At 32.9% G+C, this 16,873-nt stretch overlaps 3 protein-coding genes across 5 annotated transcripts; 2 read left to right on the plus strand and 1 right to left on the minus strand.

The window, feature by feature from the left end:
• Positions 1 to 2,854: 2,854 nt before the first annotated feature.
• LOC133283690 (PLAT domain-containing protein 3-like) lies at positions 2,855 to 3,864 on the plus strand. Of its 3 annotated transcripts, none has more exons than XM_061480590.1 (2): positions 2,855 to 3,026; positions 3,119 to 3,864. In XM_061480590.1, exons 1-2 carry the CDS (start codon positions 2,943 to 2,945, stop codon positions 3,623 to 3,625), a joined length of 591 nt encoding a protein of 196 aa, XP_061336574.1. In that variant the 5' UTR covers positions 2,855 to 2,942; the 3' UTR covers positions 3,626 to 3,864. The 3 variants fall into 3 exon arrangements, with proteins under 3 accessions (XP_061336574.1, XP_061336575.1, XP_061336573.1); XM_061480591.1 differs by having other exon boundaries at positions 2,856 to 3,014; XM_061480589.1 differs by having other exon boundaries at positions 2,858 to 3,014; positions 3,116 to 3,864.
• Positions 3,865 to 7,897: 4,033 nt separating this feature from the next.
• LOC133283702 (PLAT domain-containing protein 3-like) lies at positions 7,898 to 9,455 on the plus strand. Its single transcript, XM_061480607.1, has 2 exons — positions 7,898 to 7,951; positions 8,949 to 9,455. The coding sequence occupies exons 1-2, from the start codon at positions 7,898 to 7,900 to the stop codon at positions 9,453 to 9,455; spliced, it is 561 nt and encodes a 186-aa protein (XP_061336591.1).
• Positions 9,456 to 12,462: 3,007 nt separating this feature from the next.
• On the minus strand, positions 12,463 to 15,003 carry LOC133283703 (inactive TPR repeat-containing thioredoxin TTL3-like). The gene is made up of 5 exons (XM_061480608.1): positions 14,066 to 15,003; positions 13,762 to 13,957; positions 13,504 to 13,676; positions 12,763 to 13,096; positions 12,463 to 12,579 (listed from the first exon to the last, which is right to left on the minus strand). The coding sequence occupies exons 1-5, from the start codon at positions 15,001 to 15,003 to the stop codon at positions 12,463 to 12,465; spliced, it is 1,758 nt and encodes a 585-aa protein (XP_061336592.1).
• Positions 15,004 to 16,873: the final 1,870 nt, after the last annotated feature.

The following is a 16,873-nucleotide window of genomic DNA, read 5'->3' on the forward strand; positions in this document are numbered from 1 at the left end:
TATATATACATATTAAATGATATATATTTTCCAACAAAGAAACTCAGCTTAGTGGTAAGTTGTTGTTGGACGTTCTCATGAGACTCAAGTTCAAATTCCAGCAGCTGCAAACTGATACAACACTCGTCTTGCTAGCTAGGAAATTTGCACTGAAATATAATGGAGAGTTATATTTATAAATTTTTTGTTTACAGATTATACTATATTCTGTCAAGAGAATACTAAGTTACACTATGTTTTCTCATGAGTACATAATATAATTTACAAAATTTTATAAAAAAATTGTAAAAGAATCATTCCCCTTGAAACATAGGAGTTTTTTATTTTTGGGTAAAGACCCTAAGGGGGCGTTTGGTTGATGAATTTTTTTTGAAATAGTAGGGAAATGTAATAGATAGAGAAATGATTGGAAAGATAGATAAAGTGAGATAGGTAGAAAAATGCAAAAAAAAGTTGTTTGGTGGGAAAAAACTTTACTGGGAAAATTAGGTAACTTTATGAAATCAACAGTGCATTAAAGGCCAGATAACCGGTTTTCCGAAAAATCCCACCTTCAAATTGGGTTTCTAAACAGTGCGGATATCTATGTTTCTCATAAATCCATACAAATCGGATAGATGGGTTTTTGGTGAAAATACGTTGAAACAAACATAGTGTTTCTAAAAGTCATACTTGAGAAACATAGATATCTGCTGAAAAGCTCCCAACCAAACACCACCTAAAGGACATTTGAGCATTTTCTTTTCATATTTATCGTTTTATACATTTATATGCATTTTATACGTTGTTACTTTTTACTATTTTATGTGAATTCCCCACCCTTGACGATTTTTGTAAAACAATTCACTAAAAAAAATCTTGTAAAAAAATTCATAACGTGTAAATTTATTTTCTATAATTGTATACATTAAATATAACTAATATAGTTACAATATGTAATATTTTAAATTAAAATTATTGAATTGATCCATTGAATTGCATAATTTTTATAATGTATGCAACATCCAAATTTTATTATTTTAATGATTTTCCTTTTAAATTAATTGTATTTTACATTATTTGAACAGCTTCAAAATATCACTTTTTTTTAGTACATTAAAATATCACTTTTTTAAAAATATTAATTTTAAACACAAATTAATTCATTTAAAATTATCTTTTAAATTAGTTTTATTAAAATCTAAACGGAATACACCTCCGAATATTCAAGAGGAATTTTTTTATTTTTTGTCTTTTTGTTCCAGCCCAACACTCTGAACTGCCAAGCGCAATCCACACCTGTATCAAGTAAGGATAATTTATAAACTACTGGTCATAAGACTTTACTTAATTAAATTATGGGATTTGTGCAAATAATCACCATTTATACACCTAATACAATCACTAATAAATTATGTCATATAAAATACTTTCTATAAATCTTCTCTCTTGAAAAAATCATTCTCAATAATAGATTAATGTTTTGTTTGTTATAAAGATGAATACCAATGAATCTATTATCCTCTAGGACCCCCACGATGGCAAAACCTGCGTCACATGATGAAATCACCTTTTTTATTTTAATTTGTTTAAACATTAATATAGATGGAACCTTTTCGCAATGACCATTGACCAGCATATGCCTTATGCTTCCAATGGGTCCCAGTTCCAGAGATCTAATTTATATATTGTTTATCGTTGTAATTATTAATTTATTATAATCTCCCTATTAGTCGAAATTTATATCTTTTGTTTGATCAAAATAAAGATAAGAGAAGATATGTACAAAAAAAAATTAAAATAAAGAGAAGACAACGACAAATAATTATAACGAAATATAATTATCATGTTACATAACATAAATTATATCATATTATAAAAATAAAATTGGTGAAATTTACTATTTAATTTGTTTTTTACTTTTTATTTAAACAGTAAATCTCACTAACTTTATTTCTACCATACGATATAACTTATTAACTTATGTCATGACGAAAACAATCCCATAATTATAATAACGAAATTCTCAACGCAGAGGGAGGCAAATCAGGGCCATCCATCCAACCCACGTAGAACTCGTGGCGTTTGAGTGGGGGTACCTGCGCACAAATTTTAGCTCTCTGTTTTCTGTATCAATCAGCCACGTGGTGCTCTATTTATTGTGGCATTGTGGTATACCATTTCTGCTTTCATATTGGGTCGCCACTTTTATAACAGAGTCTCTCCTCCACACCCTCAAATCCCAATTTGTTGCACCTACATCATTCATATTTATTGTAATTTATACACAATATTCAGCAGTTTTAACTTTTTCACGTGAAGTAATGATAAAAAAGTTAAGCTACGGGACAAAAGACAATCACTAATTATTTATGTAAATTACAACTTTTTTTTACAACCTCTTATAACTATATCTTAATACCGTTAATTTTTATCAATTGACGGTTATAATTTTCATAAAATAAATTTATTAATTAATTACTAATTCACAATAAATAATAACCATTGATTGGCGAAAGTCAACGATATTAAAATATAGTTATAAGAAATTGTAAAAAAAAGAAATTGTAAATATAACTTGTTCGTTATTTATACACTTGTTGATTTCATTGTCTCAGAAGAACGCTTTAGAAGCCTAAAAACAAGCTAATGCAACAATTTACTCTACCCTCAAACTTTCAATACAAAAATTAATGTAAACTTTTGAACAACATTTTAAAAGTTAAAACTATTTTTAGGGGCTTAAAAAAACTATTTAAAAGTTAATTTGACAATAATAAATTAAATAAACAAATAGTAATAAATAAATAAAATTGGTTTAGAATTTAAAAAATAATGATAAAAAGAAGTAAGCAATTATAATTTGTCCTAAACATTACAGCCTCTCAAGTAAACCACTGCACTATTTATGAAGACTTGTTGTTCAGTATTCATCACTCCAACTCCAACTCCAACTCCATCTCATGGCAATCACAACGAGGTTCCTCCTTCTCCTCTTTCTGATCTCGCTATGCTTCGCAGGAACCGTTAGATCTGTAAGACATCATGCCCTTAATCTAAGTACTGTAGTATCCTTCATCTTTATTTTCTTACTCATGAATAAATTAAATTAAATTAATATAAATATTTCATGTAGGAGGAAGATTGTGTGTACTCTGTTTACATTCGGACCGGGTCGATCATCAAGGGAGGAACCGATTCCATAATCGGGCTCAAGTTGTACGACGCATACGGCTACTACATATACATCACGAACCTGGAGGCATGGGGCGGGTTGATGGATCCGGGTCACGATTACTTCGAGCGGGGCAACCTAGATATATTCAGCGGCAGAGCACCTTGCTTGGACGGACCCGTATGCGCTGTGAACTTGACCTCGGACGGGTCGGGTCGCCATCACGGGTGGTACTGCAATTACGTGGAGGTGACCTCCACAGGGGTGCATATCCCCTGCGCTCAGCAGCAGTTCACGGTGGAGCAGTGGCTGGCTACGGACACATCGCCCCATCAGCTTTGGGCTGTAAGAAACTACTGCAATTACGACTTGGGCCAGGCCCGTCAAAAACCTGAATCCACCGATGATACCAGATTGGGCTCTGGGTCTGGTTTTGGTTTCTCTATTATGGGCTCGACCGTCCGTGCGTAGGGATACACCAATAATTTAAGTGGTAGTTATGGTTATAGAGTTGTTTGGTAACTTTTTTTATTTTTGGGTGCTTTTGTTGTCGTATTATATTTGCCATGTAATGTAAGGAGAGTGTCCTCGGTAGCCTTGCTCTTTATTGCAAAGGGTTCTAGAGTCAAGAACCCATATTATATATATATATTTGTATTATTATTTAATAAAGAGTTGCCATCACCAATGTCCTTTGGATTTTTCGTTAAGAGTCATGGAAAATAACTATGTTTACGAAAACGTACGTTTATTTCAGGGTGTTTGTGAGATGATGTACCCTTGCATTTATTAAGTGTGTGCAAGTTTTGTATAAAAGAAATATAATATTATTGTATAATTTTTTTTTTACACTTTATATTTTTAGGCTACAATACACATTCATATATACTTTTTTATTTTATATTCTTATCAAACAAATGTAACAGGGAGAAAAGATGCAACAAAACGGGACAAAAATATTTTAATATATAAAAAATCAGAAAAATATTTATACAGTTACTGCATATAAGTTATCTGCATTTACTTTCAAAACGACGTCGTTTTAAAATATAAATTAAAATTACAAAAATACCATAATTTCCGCCCAAAACGACGTCGTATTAGGTTTACTGCAGAAAAAGCTAACCCATAAAAAATATATGAGTATCTCTTTATTCATATTCTCATATTTTTTTAATTTTCAACATATAAAAATATGTAGGAATTTCCTCTATTTTCCTACATATTCTCATATTTTTTATTATAAGGGAATGATTCATATTCACATGAGGACCTATATAAAGATTTTTATGCGACAATCTTTCTATATTTTCCTATGACACAAATACTTTATTCATGTTTATCCTGGAGGCTAGGGTATGATAACTAATTTTAAAATGACTTGGAATATGGAATATAAATGAATGATTTTGGAGCGTCACAACCAAGTTTTAATTCACAAATTAAATACGGGGGTTAGTAAATGAGCCGAATCTCAATTTTTAGATATGTTAGTGCTACTATGAAAAAATGTATTGTATGTTTGAATTATGTTTTGCATTTACTTTAGTAACTCAATTTCTTCATATTTCTCCTCTGGAGTTGAATATTCTTCCGACCACTAATAGCATAGTGACCTAAATGTCATATTTTTCTAAACGTTACGTGAATAATATTTTTTACCAAATTATCACACATCTAAAATTGTTACGATTGGTAACAAGTTTGGTTAGACCACATGATACGTTCTTATTAACGTACCAAACTTGTTACCAATGGTAGCAAGTTTAGTAGCCAATGATTTAGTGGCACGTGACACACTTTTGAAGGAAAAATGACTGATTGTTTTGATCACTAAACTTGTTACCACTGATAGCAGTGACGGACCCAAAAAAATTTATTTATGGTTGCACACATAGTGGTCGGGATTCAGGGGCAATGCCCCTTAAAAAAAATTAAAAGAAAGTTTTGCAGGATTTTTTTTATATGATTTATTTGAACTTTATGCATGCCATGATCAAGAATGGTACATGCCATATATAATTAATCATGCTTCATGCTACATGATCGCTTACATTTCTAAGCGGTGCGGCAATACCAATGAAATTTAGATCACATGTTGTGAATTTGGAAAAAAGATGATGGTTACGAGATAGATATTTCATTTAAGAGATATTACACATGCCTATCAAAAAAAATTTAAAGAATGTTTATGACCACACATGCCCCACTGTAGCTCTGCCGCATCTGGTAGTGAGTTTGGTATGTTAATGGGAGCATGCCTCATGACCTAATCAAACATGCTACCAGTCGTAGCGAGTTTGGATGCATCGCAATCTGATAAAAAATATTGTTTGCAAAGTATTTAGGCAAATTTCTTAAAAAAGTGTAACAATTTACTCATTGTTCTGTTGAAACCTTCCTAGTATAATTAGTACGGAATCTTCTTCCTTTTGGACCTTGAGGGCTTGTGATAAAACCTTTAGTTTATCATATTTTTAGGGCTAATTAATACATGAATCACATAGTCAAATGCATGGAAACTTAGTTTTTGAGTTAAAAAACATGAAAGTTGAATTTTGAGCTAACATAACATGATCTTGCTTGATTTGAAGGTGAATTGACATGAAATAGTGCAAAAATGGAGTAAAGTCCTTGAGGATGAAATTGAAGACCAAAAGAAGTCCACTTGAAGCAATTCACAAGTAAATTGAAGACTAATGGAGCGTGTTTTAGCACACTAAAGTGTGCTCATACAACAAGAATGACCAAAATCCTTTGTACTAGCGCGCTAATATGAGCAAATTTCTTAATTACTTAGGGCATGGATTAATTACCTATAAATAAGGGATTTCTACACATATTAAGAGGGATTTTGATAATTCTGAACAAGGAATCTTACTTGGTGATAGAGGAACGTGTTTTTCATGCTTTGGAGCATTGGGAGCAGGTGGAATTCATGAATGCGCTGGGAACTCTAAAGAATCGCAATCCATCTTATCAATGGAGTTTAGGGATTCTTTATTTTTTTTCATGTGTTTTTGAATTCGCTATGCTAGGCTAGACTTCTTATGTAGTTAGGGAAAGATGAAATCCAATTGAATCTTTATGTTATGAATTAAATTGTCTCTGAATTTTTCTCTTTTTTATATTTGAATGAATTTATCTGTTTTTAATATATTCTATGAGTTCGCTCTTGTAGAATGATTTAGGGGAATTGCATAACAATAGAAATGTTGGTGTATGAACCTTGATTGGATAAATTCATCATAATGCTTGTGATTTAGGAATAGGCATAGGGTAATTGTGCAGTCTTTGAATTCTTGATCTTTATGCATATTTTCTTGAGGAACAATTGGGGAATTAAGATTCTTTCAAGATTATATAGAATAAGGGTAACAGGGGATTGAACCTGAATTATATTAGAAAGAATTGATTGGCATTATATTAAGAATAGTTTGGCATAACAATAGGAATGTTTGTGTATGAACCTTGATTGGATAAATTCATCATAATGCTTGTGATTTAGGAATAGACATAGGGTAATTGTACAATCTTTGAATTCTTGATCTTTATGCATATTTTCTTGAGGAACAATTGGGTAATTAAGATTCTTTCAAGATTATATAGAATAAGGGTAACCTTAATTAAATTAAAAAGAATTTATTGGCATTATATGAAGAATAGTTTCTTGATTTTTTTAATTTATAGCATAAAAAGGAGATTGAGGGAAGTCGAAACCCTAACTACTCTTTTCTTTTTCTTTTCTTGTCTTTAATTATGCAATTTTATTCTTCTACTTGTTTTTAATTTTAATTCAATTCTTCTCATAACAAATTGTTCAACTAAAGCGTGAGTAGTAAACTAGTGCTTGAACATCAATCTTCATAGGAACAATCTTGTACTCAAAGTACAGTTTTATTATTTTACGACCAGTACACTTGCAGAAGTCGCAACAACCTTTGGCCCTTGTATTAAACAAAAACAATGAAAAAGAAAATCTTAAGTTCGACGCCTTTCCCATGAAGCCAAAAAAATACTCCCAAAAGTTGCCTTACCCACTAAAGCCAATGGTCCAAACAACCCACCCACTTCGGATAAGCAAAGCTTCATCAGGCGATAGCTCGGCATTCTCTAACAAATATATTATTACTAGTAGCATTTTAGAGGATGTTCGCCTTAACTTTTTTATTTTTTAACTAAAAATCTACTTAAAAATTAAAGTTAAAAATAAGAGTTTAAAATATTATTCCCTTATTTGCCGCACATGCACTTGTTCTCAGTTAAAAAAAAAATGCACTTCAAGTTTTGATATTATTATGAACAAAGGTTTTAAAAAAGAAAGAGAATTCATCATTTTGTAAAGATTTTTGAAATTATATGAATATTCATTTTTATTTTTATTTTATTTTGATAAAATATTACTCCGTCTCCAAAATCTTAATGTATTCAATTAATCTGATTTTAGGTTTAAATCTTTTCATCCTTTACCAGAGTTGGGACTCTAAAAACTCAATATCTCTTGAATATATAAAATTCTAAAATCTAAATTTACAAAAAAAAAAAAAAAAATTCTAAAATCTAATTGTATCAGCCCACAGAACAACAATTCGTAAATGAATATTTATTTTAGTTTGACAAAGAACACTATATTACTTTGTTGTGGTCTCTATAGAAAATTAGAGGTTAAATAAGAAAAAAAAAATCTCCCTATCATTAAACTTCATGTTATGTTACAAATATAATCCTACATCGAATAACACAATGCGGAAAAGATGTGCAGGGATGACTTCTATACCAGAGAAAATGAAAGGAAAGGTGAGAAAAAGAAAACAAGAGAGTTACTAGCTATCCCTATCAAATGACAATTAACAAATCTAATGTACACGGTTGAAGTCCTTAACAAATCTAAGACAAACATTGTACATTTTCTCCCAAAAAGAAGAAATAAAAAAAAAAGGAGGACAATAAGAGACATATAACAAGTTCTAGTTTTACTATACTTTAACTTGGTGACTTTTTTTTTTTTTAAAGAACTTTAGAATAATCACTTCAAAAGCTAGCCCAAAGGATGAGAATGCCCAAAGTCTTATAAATGCCATATTAGTTGCCCACACAATCAATATGGGACTATATATCGCAACACGTCCCCTCAGCCGTTGGATTTGAAGTGTGTATTATGCACAAGCCCAATATTTTGATTTACCTTTTTGTGTTTTTTATTTTTAATTTTACTTTAAAGTTGGGGCCGTGAGGATCGAACTCGTGAACTTATGGTCACTCAAGCTCTGATACCATGCAAACAACATTCCGATTTTTCATTAACCTAAATCAGGTCCTCTGTTTCCATCTGAAACGCTCTGAACTGATGTGGATATTGATTTTCCTTTCCCGAGCAGTAATGTATGTTTGAATTATGTTTTGCATTTGCTTTAGGAACTCAATTTCTTCATATTTCTCCTCTGGAATTGAATATTCTCCCGATTACTGATATAACGACGGTTATAATTTATAAAACCTTCACAGTATAATTAGTACAACATCATCTTCCTTTTCGGCCTTGTGGCCCTTGTATTAAAAAAACAAACAATGAAAAACAAAATCAAAAGTGCGATGCCTTTCCCATAAAGCCAAAGAAAAAATCCAAAAATTTGTCCCTTCACAGTATAATTACCTCTTTCTGCTGTCGCTATGCTTCGCCGGAACCGTTTTATCTGTAAGACATCATGCCCTCCAATATCAGTACATTACCCTTCATCTTAATTTTGTTACTCACTATTACAATTAAATTAAATAATATAAATATTGCATGTAGGAAGATTGTGTGTACACTGTTTACATTCAGACCGGGTCGGTCATCGACGGAGGAACCGATTCCATAATCGGGCTCAAGTTGTACGAAGCATACGGGCCATACGGCAAATACATATACATCCCGAACCTGGTGGCATGGGGCGGGGTAATGGATCCGGGTCATAACTACTTCGAGCCGGGCAACATAGACATATTCAGCGGGAAGGCACCTTGCTTGCGCGGACCAGTTTGCGCTATGAACCTGTCTTCGGATGTGTCGGGTCTCCATCCCAGGTGGTACTGTAATTACGTGGAGGTGACCTCCACAGGTTGGCAAAAAACCTGCGCTCAGCAGCGGTTCAGGGTGCAGACGTGGCTATCTGCGGACAGATATCCTTGGTCTATAACAGATTACTGCAGTGACGTCTTGGGCCAGGCCCGTCAAAGATCTGAATCCTCAGATGATGCTAGATTGGGCTCTGGGTCTGGTTATGGTTTCTCTATTTTGGGCTCGACCATCCGTACGTAGGGATACGCCAATAATTTAAGTGGTAGTTATAGTTATAGAGTTGTTGGGTAACTTATTTATTTTTGGGTACTTTTGGTGTTGTATTATATTTATTATGTAAGGATAGTGTCCTCCGTAGGCCGTAGCCTTGTTCTTGATTGGCGAAGCAGAATTGGTCACCGGATTCTAGAGTGAAGAACTTTTATATATATATATATATATATATATATATATATATATATGTATTTTTATTCAATAAAGAGTTCCATCACCAATGTCCTTTGGATTTTTCGTATGGATAATAACTATGTTTACGAAAACGTTAATGCACGTTTATTTCAGGTGTTTGTGAGATGATGTACGCTTGCATTTATTTATTTATTTATTTATTTTGGTATAATCTGGAAGATATTCTCATTCAATCTCTTTCGGTCACCTTGTACTCGGAGGAGAGTCTGAAAGCTACTAATTCATTGAAACAACGGATGTATTGAGCTTCGCTATCGGAGGAAGGATGAGACTAACCCCCTTTCGAAGAGAGAAACACATTTGGCCTTCAATGACTTTCCAAGAGTTTGTTTGAGACATGATTTGAATCCCTGACCCAAGCAAGTGAGCTCAGTTGCCAAGTAAACTATCATTGGAGGTTACCCTTGCATTTATTAAGTGTGTGCAAGTTTTCTATAAAAGAATAATATTATTTATAGGCTACAATCCACATTAATATGTACTTTTTCTTTTAATATATACTTTTTCTTTTATTTTCTTCTCAAACAAATGTAAGTGGGTGAAAAGAAGTAAAAAACGGGACAAAAATATTTTTATATAAAAAATATGGGTTTTATAATTCTCATGTAACATGAGAGTTAAAATTTTCCTACACACCCTTCGATTTTCGTGCTTATATCGATCCCACATGTAATTTTTTCTAACATATGAGTCCCACGTGTTTCTTATCTCTATGACATGAGATTTCAATTCTCATGTAAAATGAGAATTATAAAACCCAAAAAATATTTGAGCACCTGTTTATTCATATTCTCATATTTTTTAATTTTCTACATATAAATATATGTAGGAATTTCCTCTAATTTCCTATATATTTTCATATTTTTTATTATGTGGGAATGATTCATATTCACATGAGGACCTGTTTATTCATATTCCTATATAAAGATATTTATGCGACAATCTTTCTATATTTTCCTATAACACAAATACTTTATTCATGTTTATTCTGGGGGCTAGGGTATGATAATTAATTTCAAAATGACTTGGAATATGCAATATAAATGAATAATTTTGGAGCGTCCCAACCAAGTTTTAATTCACAAATTAAATACGGGTGACAGTAAATGAGCATAATCTCAATTTTTCAGATATGTTCTCTTGCTACTATGAAAAGAATGTATTGTATCTTTGAATTATGTTTTACATTTGCTTTAGGATCTCAGATTTTGAATATTCTTCCAATCATTTATATAACAAGGGAGATGAAATTTGAGGCTCCCGGACCACAAGAGATTGAGTGGTGTCCAGGAGAGAGAGTGAAAGACAAATTGAAAAGAGAGAAGGAAAAAAAAAATTCATATATCACTCTCTTAATGGGAGGATCATTATGGTCTAGAAGCATGTTAAAATTTTCCATAACAAGAGTTGAAACCTTCCCAGTATAATTAGTACGGAATCTTCTTCTTTTTCGACCTTGTGGCCCTTGTATTTAAAAAAAAAAACAATGAAAAAGAAAATCAAAAGTAGGATGCCATTCCCCCCATGAAGCCAAAAAAATACTCCCAAAGCCAATGGTCCAAACTCCAAACAACCCACCCACTTCGGATAAGCAAAGCTTCATCAGACGATAGCTCAGCATTCTCTAACAAATATATTATCACTAGTACCATTATAGAGGATGTTTGCCTTAACTTTTTTTTTTTTAAACTTAAAAGCTACTTAAAAATTTAAGATAAAAATAAGAGTTTAAAATATTATTCCCTTATTTGCCTCGCATGCACTTGTGCTCAATTAAAAAAAAAAATATGCACTTCAAGTTTTGAGATTACTAAGAACAAAGGTTTTAAAAAAGAAAGAGAATTCATCATTTTGTAAAGAAATTTGAAATTATATGAATATTCATTTTTTTTTTATTTTGATAAATATTAACCTATGTGGGATGTCCTAACAAATTCAATTAATTTTGAATTTGAGTCTTTCTATCCTTTTCTAAGAGTTGTGACTCTTAAATCTACTATCTCTTAGAGAGATCAAATTCTAAAATTTGATTGTATCAGCCACTAGAACAACAATTCATAGATGAATATTTATTTTAGTTTGACAAAGAACATTATATTACTTAATTTTTGCGGATAGAAAGTTAAAGAGGTTAAATAAGAATAAATTTTTCCTGTCATTAAATGACCTCATCTTTCCTACATGAGTAGTACATACTACTTCTATTCAAAATCTAACACACGTATTTAAAACCCATTTTTCTCTATGACATGTCAGCATTGGTGTTTGATATTTGGTTTTAATTGAAGGAATATATAGAAAAATGAGTACATCTGTAATATTGTAGAAATTTTCCTATACCAGATAAGATAAAATGAAAGGAGAGGTGAGAAAAAGAAAACAAAAAGTTACTAGCTATCCCTATCAAACGACAATTAACAAATCTAATGTACACGGTTGAAGTCCTTAATAGACAAATATTATACAGTTTCTGCCAAAAAGAAGAAAGAAATAAAAAGGAGGACAAGAAGAGACATATAACAAGTTCTAGTTTTACTAAATCAGGCCCTGTGTTTCCATCTGAAACGCTCTGAACTGACGTGGATATTGATTTTCCCTTTCCCGAGCAGCATTTTTTTGCTTTTGTAAGAGATGGATCATATCCTTTCCTATGTGTTACTTAACCTTTGTCACACTTCATATTACTGTTCCTTTTTTTTTATCTTAATCTTCTACTTGTCTAACTCTCTCCCCTCTAGTTATGAATCACCTCCACCATACTTCATGTCCTTTCTTGACCTCACTGCTTCTTAAGCTGTGCTTGGGCCTCCAACAATGCCCGGTTTACTTCCTCATCTTCTGGTGTCTCTTTTAGCAAGAGTTCGTAGTCTTGTATTGAAGCTTCCCATCTTTCCAACTATGATTTTACAATAAACATCATCACACAAATCACATAACAAGAAAAACCGTAAGTTAAAAATATTGTGATGTTTTGAAACTTGTATTTACCAAGTTGCATCTTTAAGTTATTATTATAAGAGTTTTCATTTGTTCAAAGCAAATTGCATTACGTAAACAAAAGAGGTTTTAGGTGGTTCACCTTAGCATTACAATCGGCTCTTCTCAACCTGGCTTTGGTGTAATTTGGTCGTAAGTTAAGGGCAGCAGTGCAATCTTCCACAGCTCTTTCAAATTGGCCTAGCTTTGATCTACAAGCAGCTCGGTTGCATAGTAAAATGGAGTTATATGGATCATGCTCAAGGCCTTCTCCATAAGCAACACAAGCCTCAGAATATTTTGATGCTTTGAAAAGCTCGTTTCCTTTTGCTCGAGTAGCTGTAACAGCTCGAGCCCTTCTCAACACCTTATTAGCCTCCCTATTATTGGGGTCCAACCTAACTGCTCTTTGTGCTGCCTCTAAAGCATCTTCTAATCTGCCAAACACAATGAGTAACATGAACATTATTTTGACATAGTATGATTATGAGACACCTTAAGTCATGGATGGCTAGGCAATATGTTTTATTTATGTTTGGATTATATTAAACTATCAATCATATTGGTTGAGAATTATCTCCAGTGATCCAAAATACAGATGAAATACAGTCCATTTTTCTTTACCATGAAATGAAAAAATTCGCAATACATAAGGAAAAAGAGAAAATTTAGTCAGTTAGCTTCCACATTATATTAAGTTGTACATGTTGTACTTACTATCATATGAATATTATTTAAGCGGACGGGCCGTTACAGAATGTGTACATGAATCATGAGCAATCACTAATCAATGTTTGTGAAATTCTTTATTTATTTTTTCAAAAATCAGAAACTAAATACTAACCTGCCAGCAGCTATATCAACCTGAGCACGTGTCCCCAACAAATTTGCATTACCAATAGGTCCGAAGAACTTGGTACATTCCTCAACATCAAAGTTAGGACACTTTGACATTACTTTCTCTGCATCTTGATGCCTACGGAGTTTTAATAGGGCCTCGGCTTGCAATGCAAATATCTAATGACCAAAAGCATATTCATATATAAGCGCAAAATAGAGGTTGATGTGATTGCATAGGCTAAAATGTAAAAACAAAACTCACCTGTGGTGCAGAATCTGCACCGGATGATAGAGCATTGTTGGTTTCCATAATCAGTTTGTTCCAATCTCCTAACCTACGAGCCTCAGTGCACTTGCTTAGATGTCCCTGAAGAATTTTCGCTTTAGCAATCTCTTCAGGATCAGCCTCTGGTCCTGCTTGGTTATAATGATATAAGGCCTTATCTGTTTCTCCTAATCTGTAGGCAAGTGAAAATGAAAAGTAACAAACACTATGAGTTGGCCCAACTACTACATCTTTTTTATCTAGTGAAATCAAAAGTGTTGCATTTACATGAATACTATACCTAAAATGCAAATTTCCCAAACGATGATGAGCTCTATGGTAATGAGGCTCAATTCGAATGGCTTCTCTGCATTCAAACACAGCCTCAAGAAGCCTACCAAGAGCAGTCAATGCTGCACTTCTGTTACTCCTATAGGAAGCCTTGTTGGGGTCAATTGAAATGGCTGCATCATAAAGAGCCAATGCTTCTGCAAACCTTCCATTCTTATAATCCTCATTCCCCATTATCTTCAATTGTTCTGGATCCATTCTAGTAGACACAGCCCTGCATAGTGAACCCGATTGTTCCTTGCTGGGATTAACATCTTTACTCCTATTATTACCCTGCATAGTATGGTTTGTGTAACCTCCATTAGGAACATGGTAATCCATTGCAACACTGTTATCTGGTCCTGCCCCTCCTTGCCTAAGGTTACCTAAATTACTAAACAGCATCACGTTGCTTGAAGAAGCTCTAACAAGGTTGTTGTTTCCCTTGGACTTTTGGTGATCGTTGATCATGCTTTCGAGCTCACCCGAAATTCCAACAGCTTCTTTTGGAACCCTTCTTCCCTGGTTGACATAGCCCTCAGTAGGTGACACTTTTGATGGGGCTCTTGTTGTTGTTGTTGTTGTTGCTATTTCGTTCCTTTGATGGGTTTGGTTAACAAAATGTGTTGGTTTCTGAGGATTGGAATAAGAAGGCTTTGAGACAGAACGAGATGAAGAGTTTGTGGAATTAATTGAAGCTGGTGCTGTGACCAAAGTGGGATCGTTAGAACCACCTCGTCGCCGTTTTGAATCATGGGTGTTTGATGCCTTTCCAAAATCATTGACATGGTTGACAATGGGAGAAGAACCTTCAGAGACTGATCTTCGTGATGGCCATGGTTTTTGTCTTCCGAACATTGCTGTTATCAAGCCACAACCAGATCTTCTCTCTGGTGAATTGTCTCCCATTTTTTTGCTTTTTCTTATGTTACAGAATTTTTTTTTTTTTTGTTTTGATTGAGGATGTTGATCTCCTTAGCTAAACCAAAGATAGGAGCTACTTCTATTCTATATGAACATGTGCTACCAAATAAATCTTGTGAAAAATAGAATATTAAAAGTTGAAAACACTTCAACACCTTAGAATCCAAAATGTAAAGAGAATGAATTGCCTCACTTTTGGAAATTAAATCCAGGAGATAATCTACAAAGCCTCCTCCTGGAGAGGCTGCAAGGAGATTAAGTTTCTCTTTCTATTCTCTCTCTTAAAATTGGAGAGTTGAAATTAAAGGGAAGACTAGAGAGACGAAATTGCAGGAAGAAAAAATATTAATTAAAGGCACGTTAGCTGTTTTATTGAAAAACAAACAATGCAATAGTTGGATTTCAATTTTCTTCTTTCTGAACTCTTTCTTTTTTTTTCTCTTTTTCTTTTTCCGACTTATTTTGATGTTTTAATTATTATTATTTTAGAATTGTTTGATTGGTTGTTTATTTGATGGTAAAAAGAAAACCAACAGACCCGGTCTTCGGCTTAACGAGGATCTCAGCAATTTTGGAAATGACAACACTTCATTTAGAAAAACAGCGAGGACACATAAAGGAAAGACACTTGAGCTTCACACGTTTCCAGCTGTAACATAACATTGCAAACAATTATAATCATTGCGAATTTAATCCAATTTTAAAGAAGAGTGATTCTACATTTTTCGTTCTTTATCAAATAAAAAATATGGGTTAAACTACGGTCCTGTTACATCAAAACCACAAATTTGTCCGGTTGATACATTGATTTTTGTGCTTTCTTTTTTCTATTTTTTTTTTTGAAAAAACACATGTGGGTCCATCAACTTGTTATACATGTGGGTCCATCAGTTGTTTTGTGTCAACTGAAAATATTTATGTTTTCCAGTAACATAACCCTAGTTTTTCCCAAAAAAATATATAAAAAATGGGACATACTAACCTGTCGGAGATCCACCTGTTGATATGGTTTAGTACTTTTAGGGCTCGTTTGGTAGATAGGATAGGATAAATGTAAGATATGATATAGGGCTGATAAATGTAGGATATGATATGAGGCTGATAAGCCGATATCATGTCCTGTGTTTGATGAGCACCTGATTAGCAATCTGATAATATTTATGTAGAAGGAGAAAAGAGAAAGAAAAAATAAAATAAAATGCAATATATACAAATATATTGGGTAGCGTGAGGATATATCGAGTATCCAATATTGATATCATATCCTATTGAATTCTAACTCAGCTCCTCCCATAGGATAAGAAATCATGTATTGGATAGGATAAAATGAGACAATAGGATAAGTTAATCATATCCTATTGACTCACCAAATAAGAGATAAAAGTAAGATATGATAAGTTATCATATTCTATCTTCTTTATCAGGTGCTCCAAACAGGCCCTTAGTCTTTCAAAAAATATTTTTTTCTCCAAATAATATGTAAAGAAACATGCGTTAACTTGTTCTAATGCTCGAAATTATACATATCATCAACCATTAAGTGAAGACTATCAAGTAGAAGAATCTACAAATAAAATGTTTTAAAATTTTGGATTTAAATGCGGTGTCAAACCCCTTATCCTCATGCTCTGCCTTTGTTGTATTATACTCATTTTTCTAGTTATAGTTTTCTCGAAGTCATGGGCCTCAACCTTAAGCTTCGGCTGGATCTTGATCCGAAGGATTTTCTTCCAATACTGGAATACTTTTGCTTCTTTGGGTCATTTAACTCAATTAGATTGGACATGTTGTTGTGTCCATTGTTGCATAATGCAATGCTTGCTTGATTGCTAAAACTGACTACCAAAACATTAAA

The sequence above is a fragment of the Gastrolobium bilobum genome, unplaced genomic scaffold (assembly GCF_033153095.1).
Source record: "Gastrolobium bilobum isolate Gb01-03AN ecotype WA unplaced genomic scaffold, APGP_CSIRO_Gbil_v1 utg7888, whole genome shotgun sequence".
Classification (NCBI taxonomy): Eukaryota; Viridiplantae; Streptophyta; class Magnoliopsida; order Fabales; family Fabaceae; genus Gastrolobium; species Gastrolobium bilobum.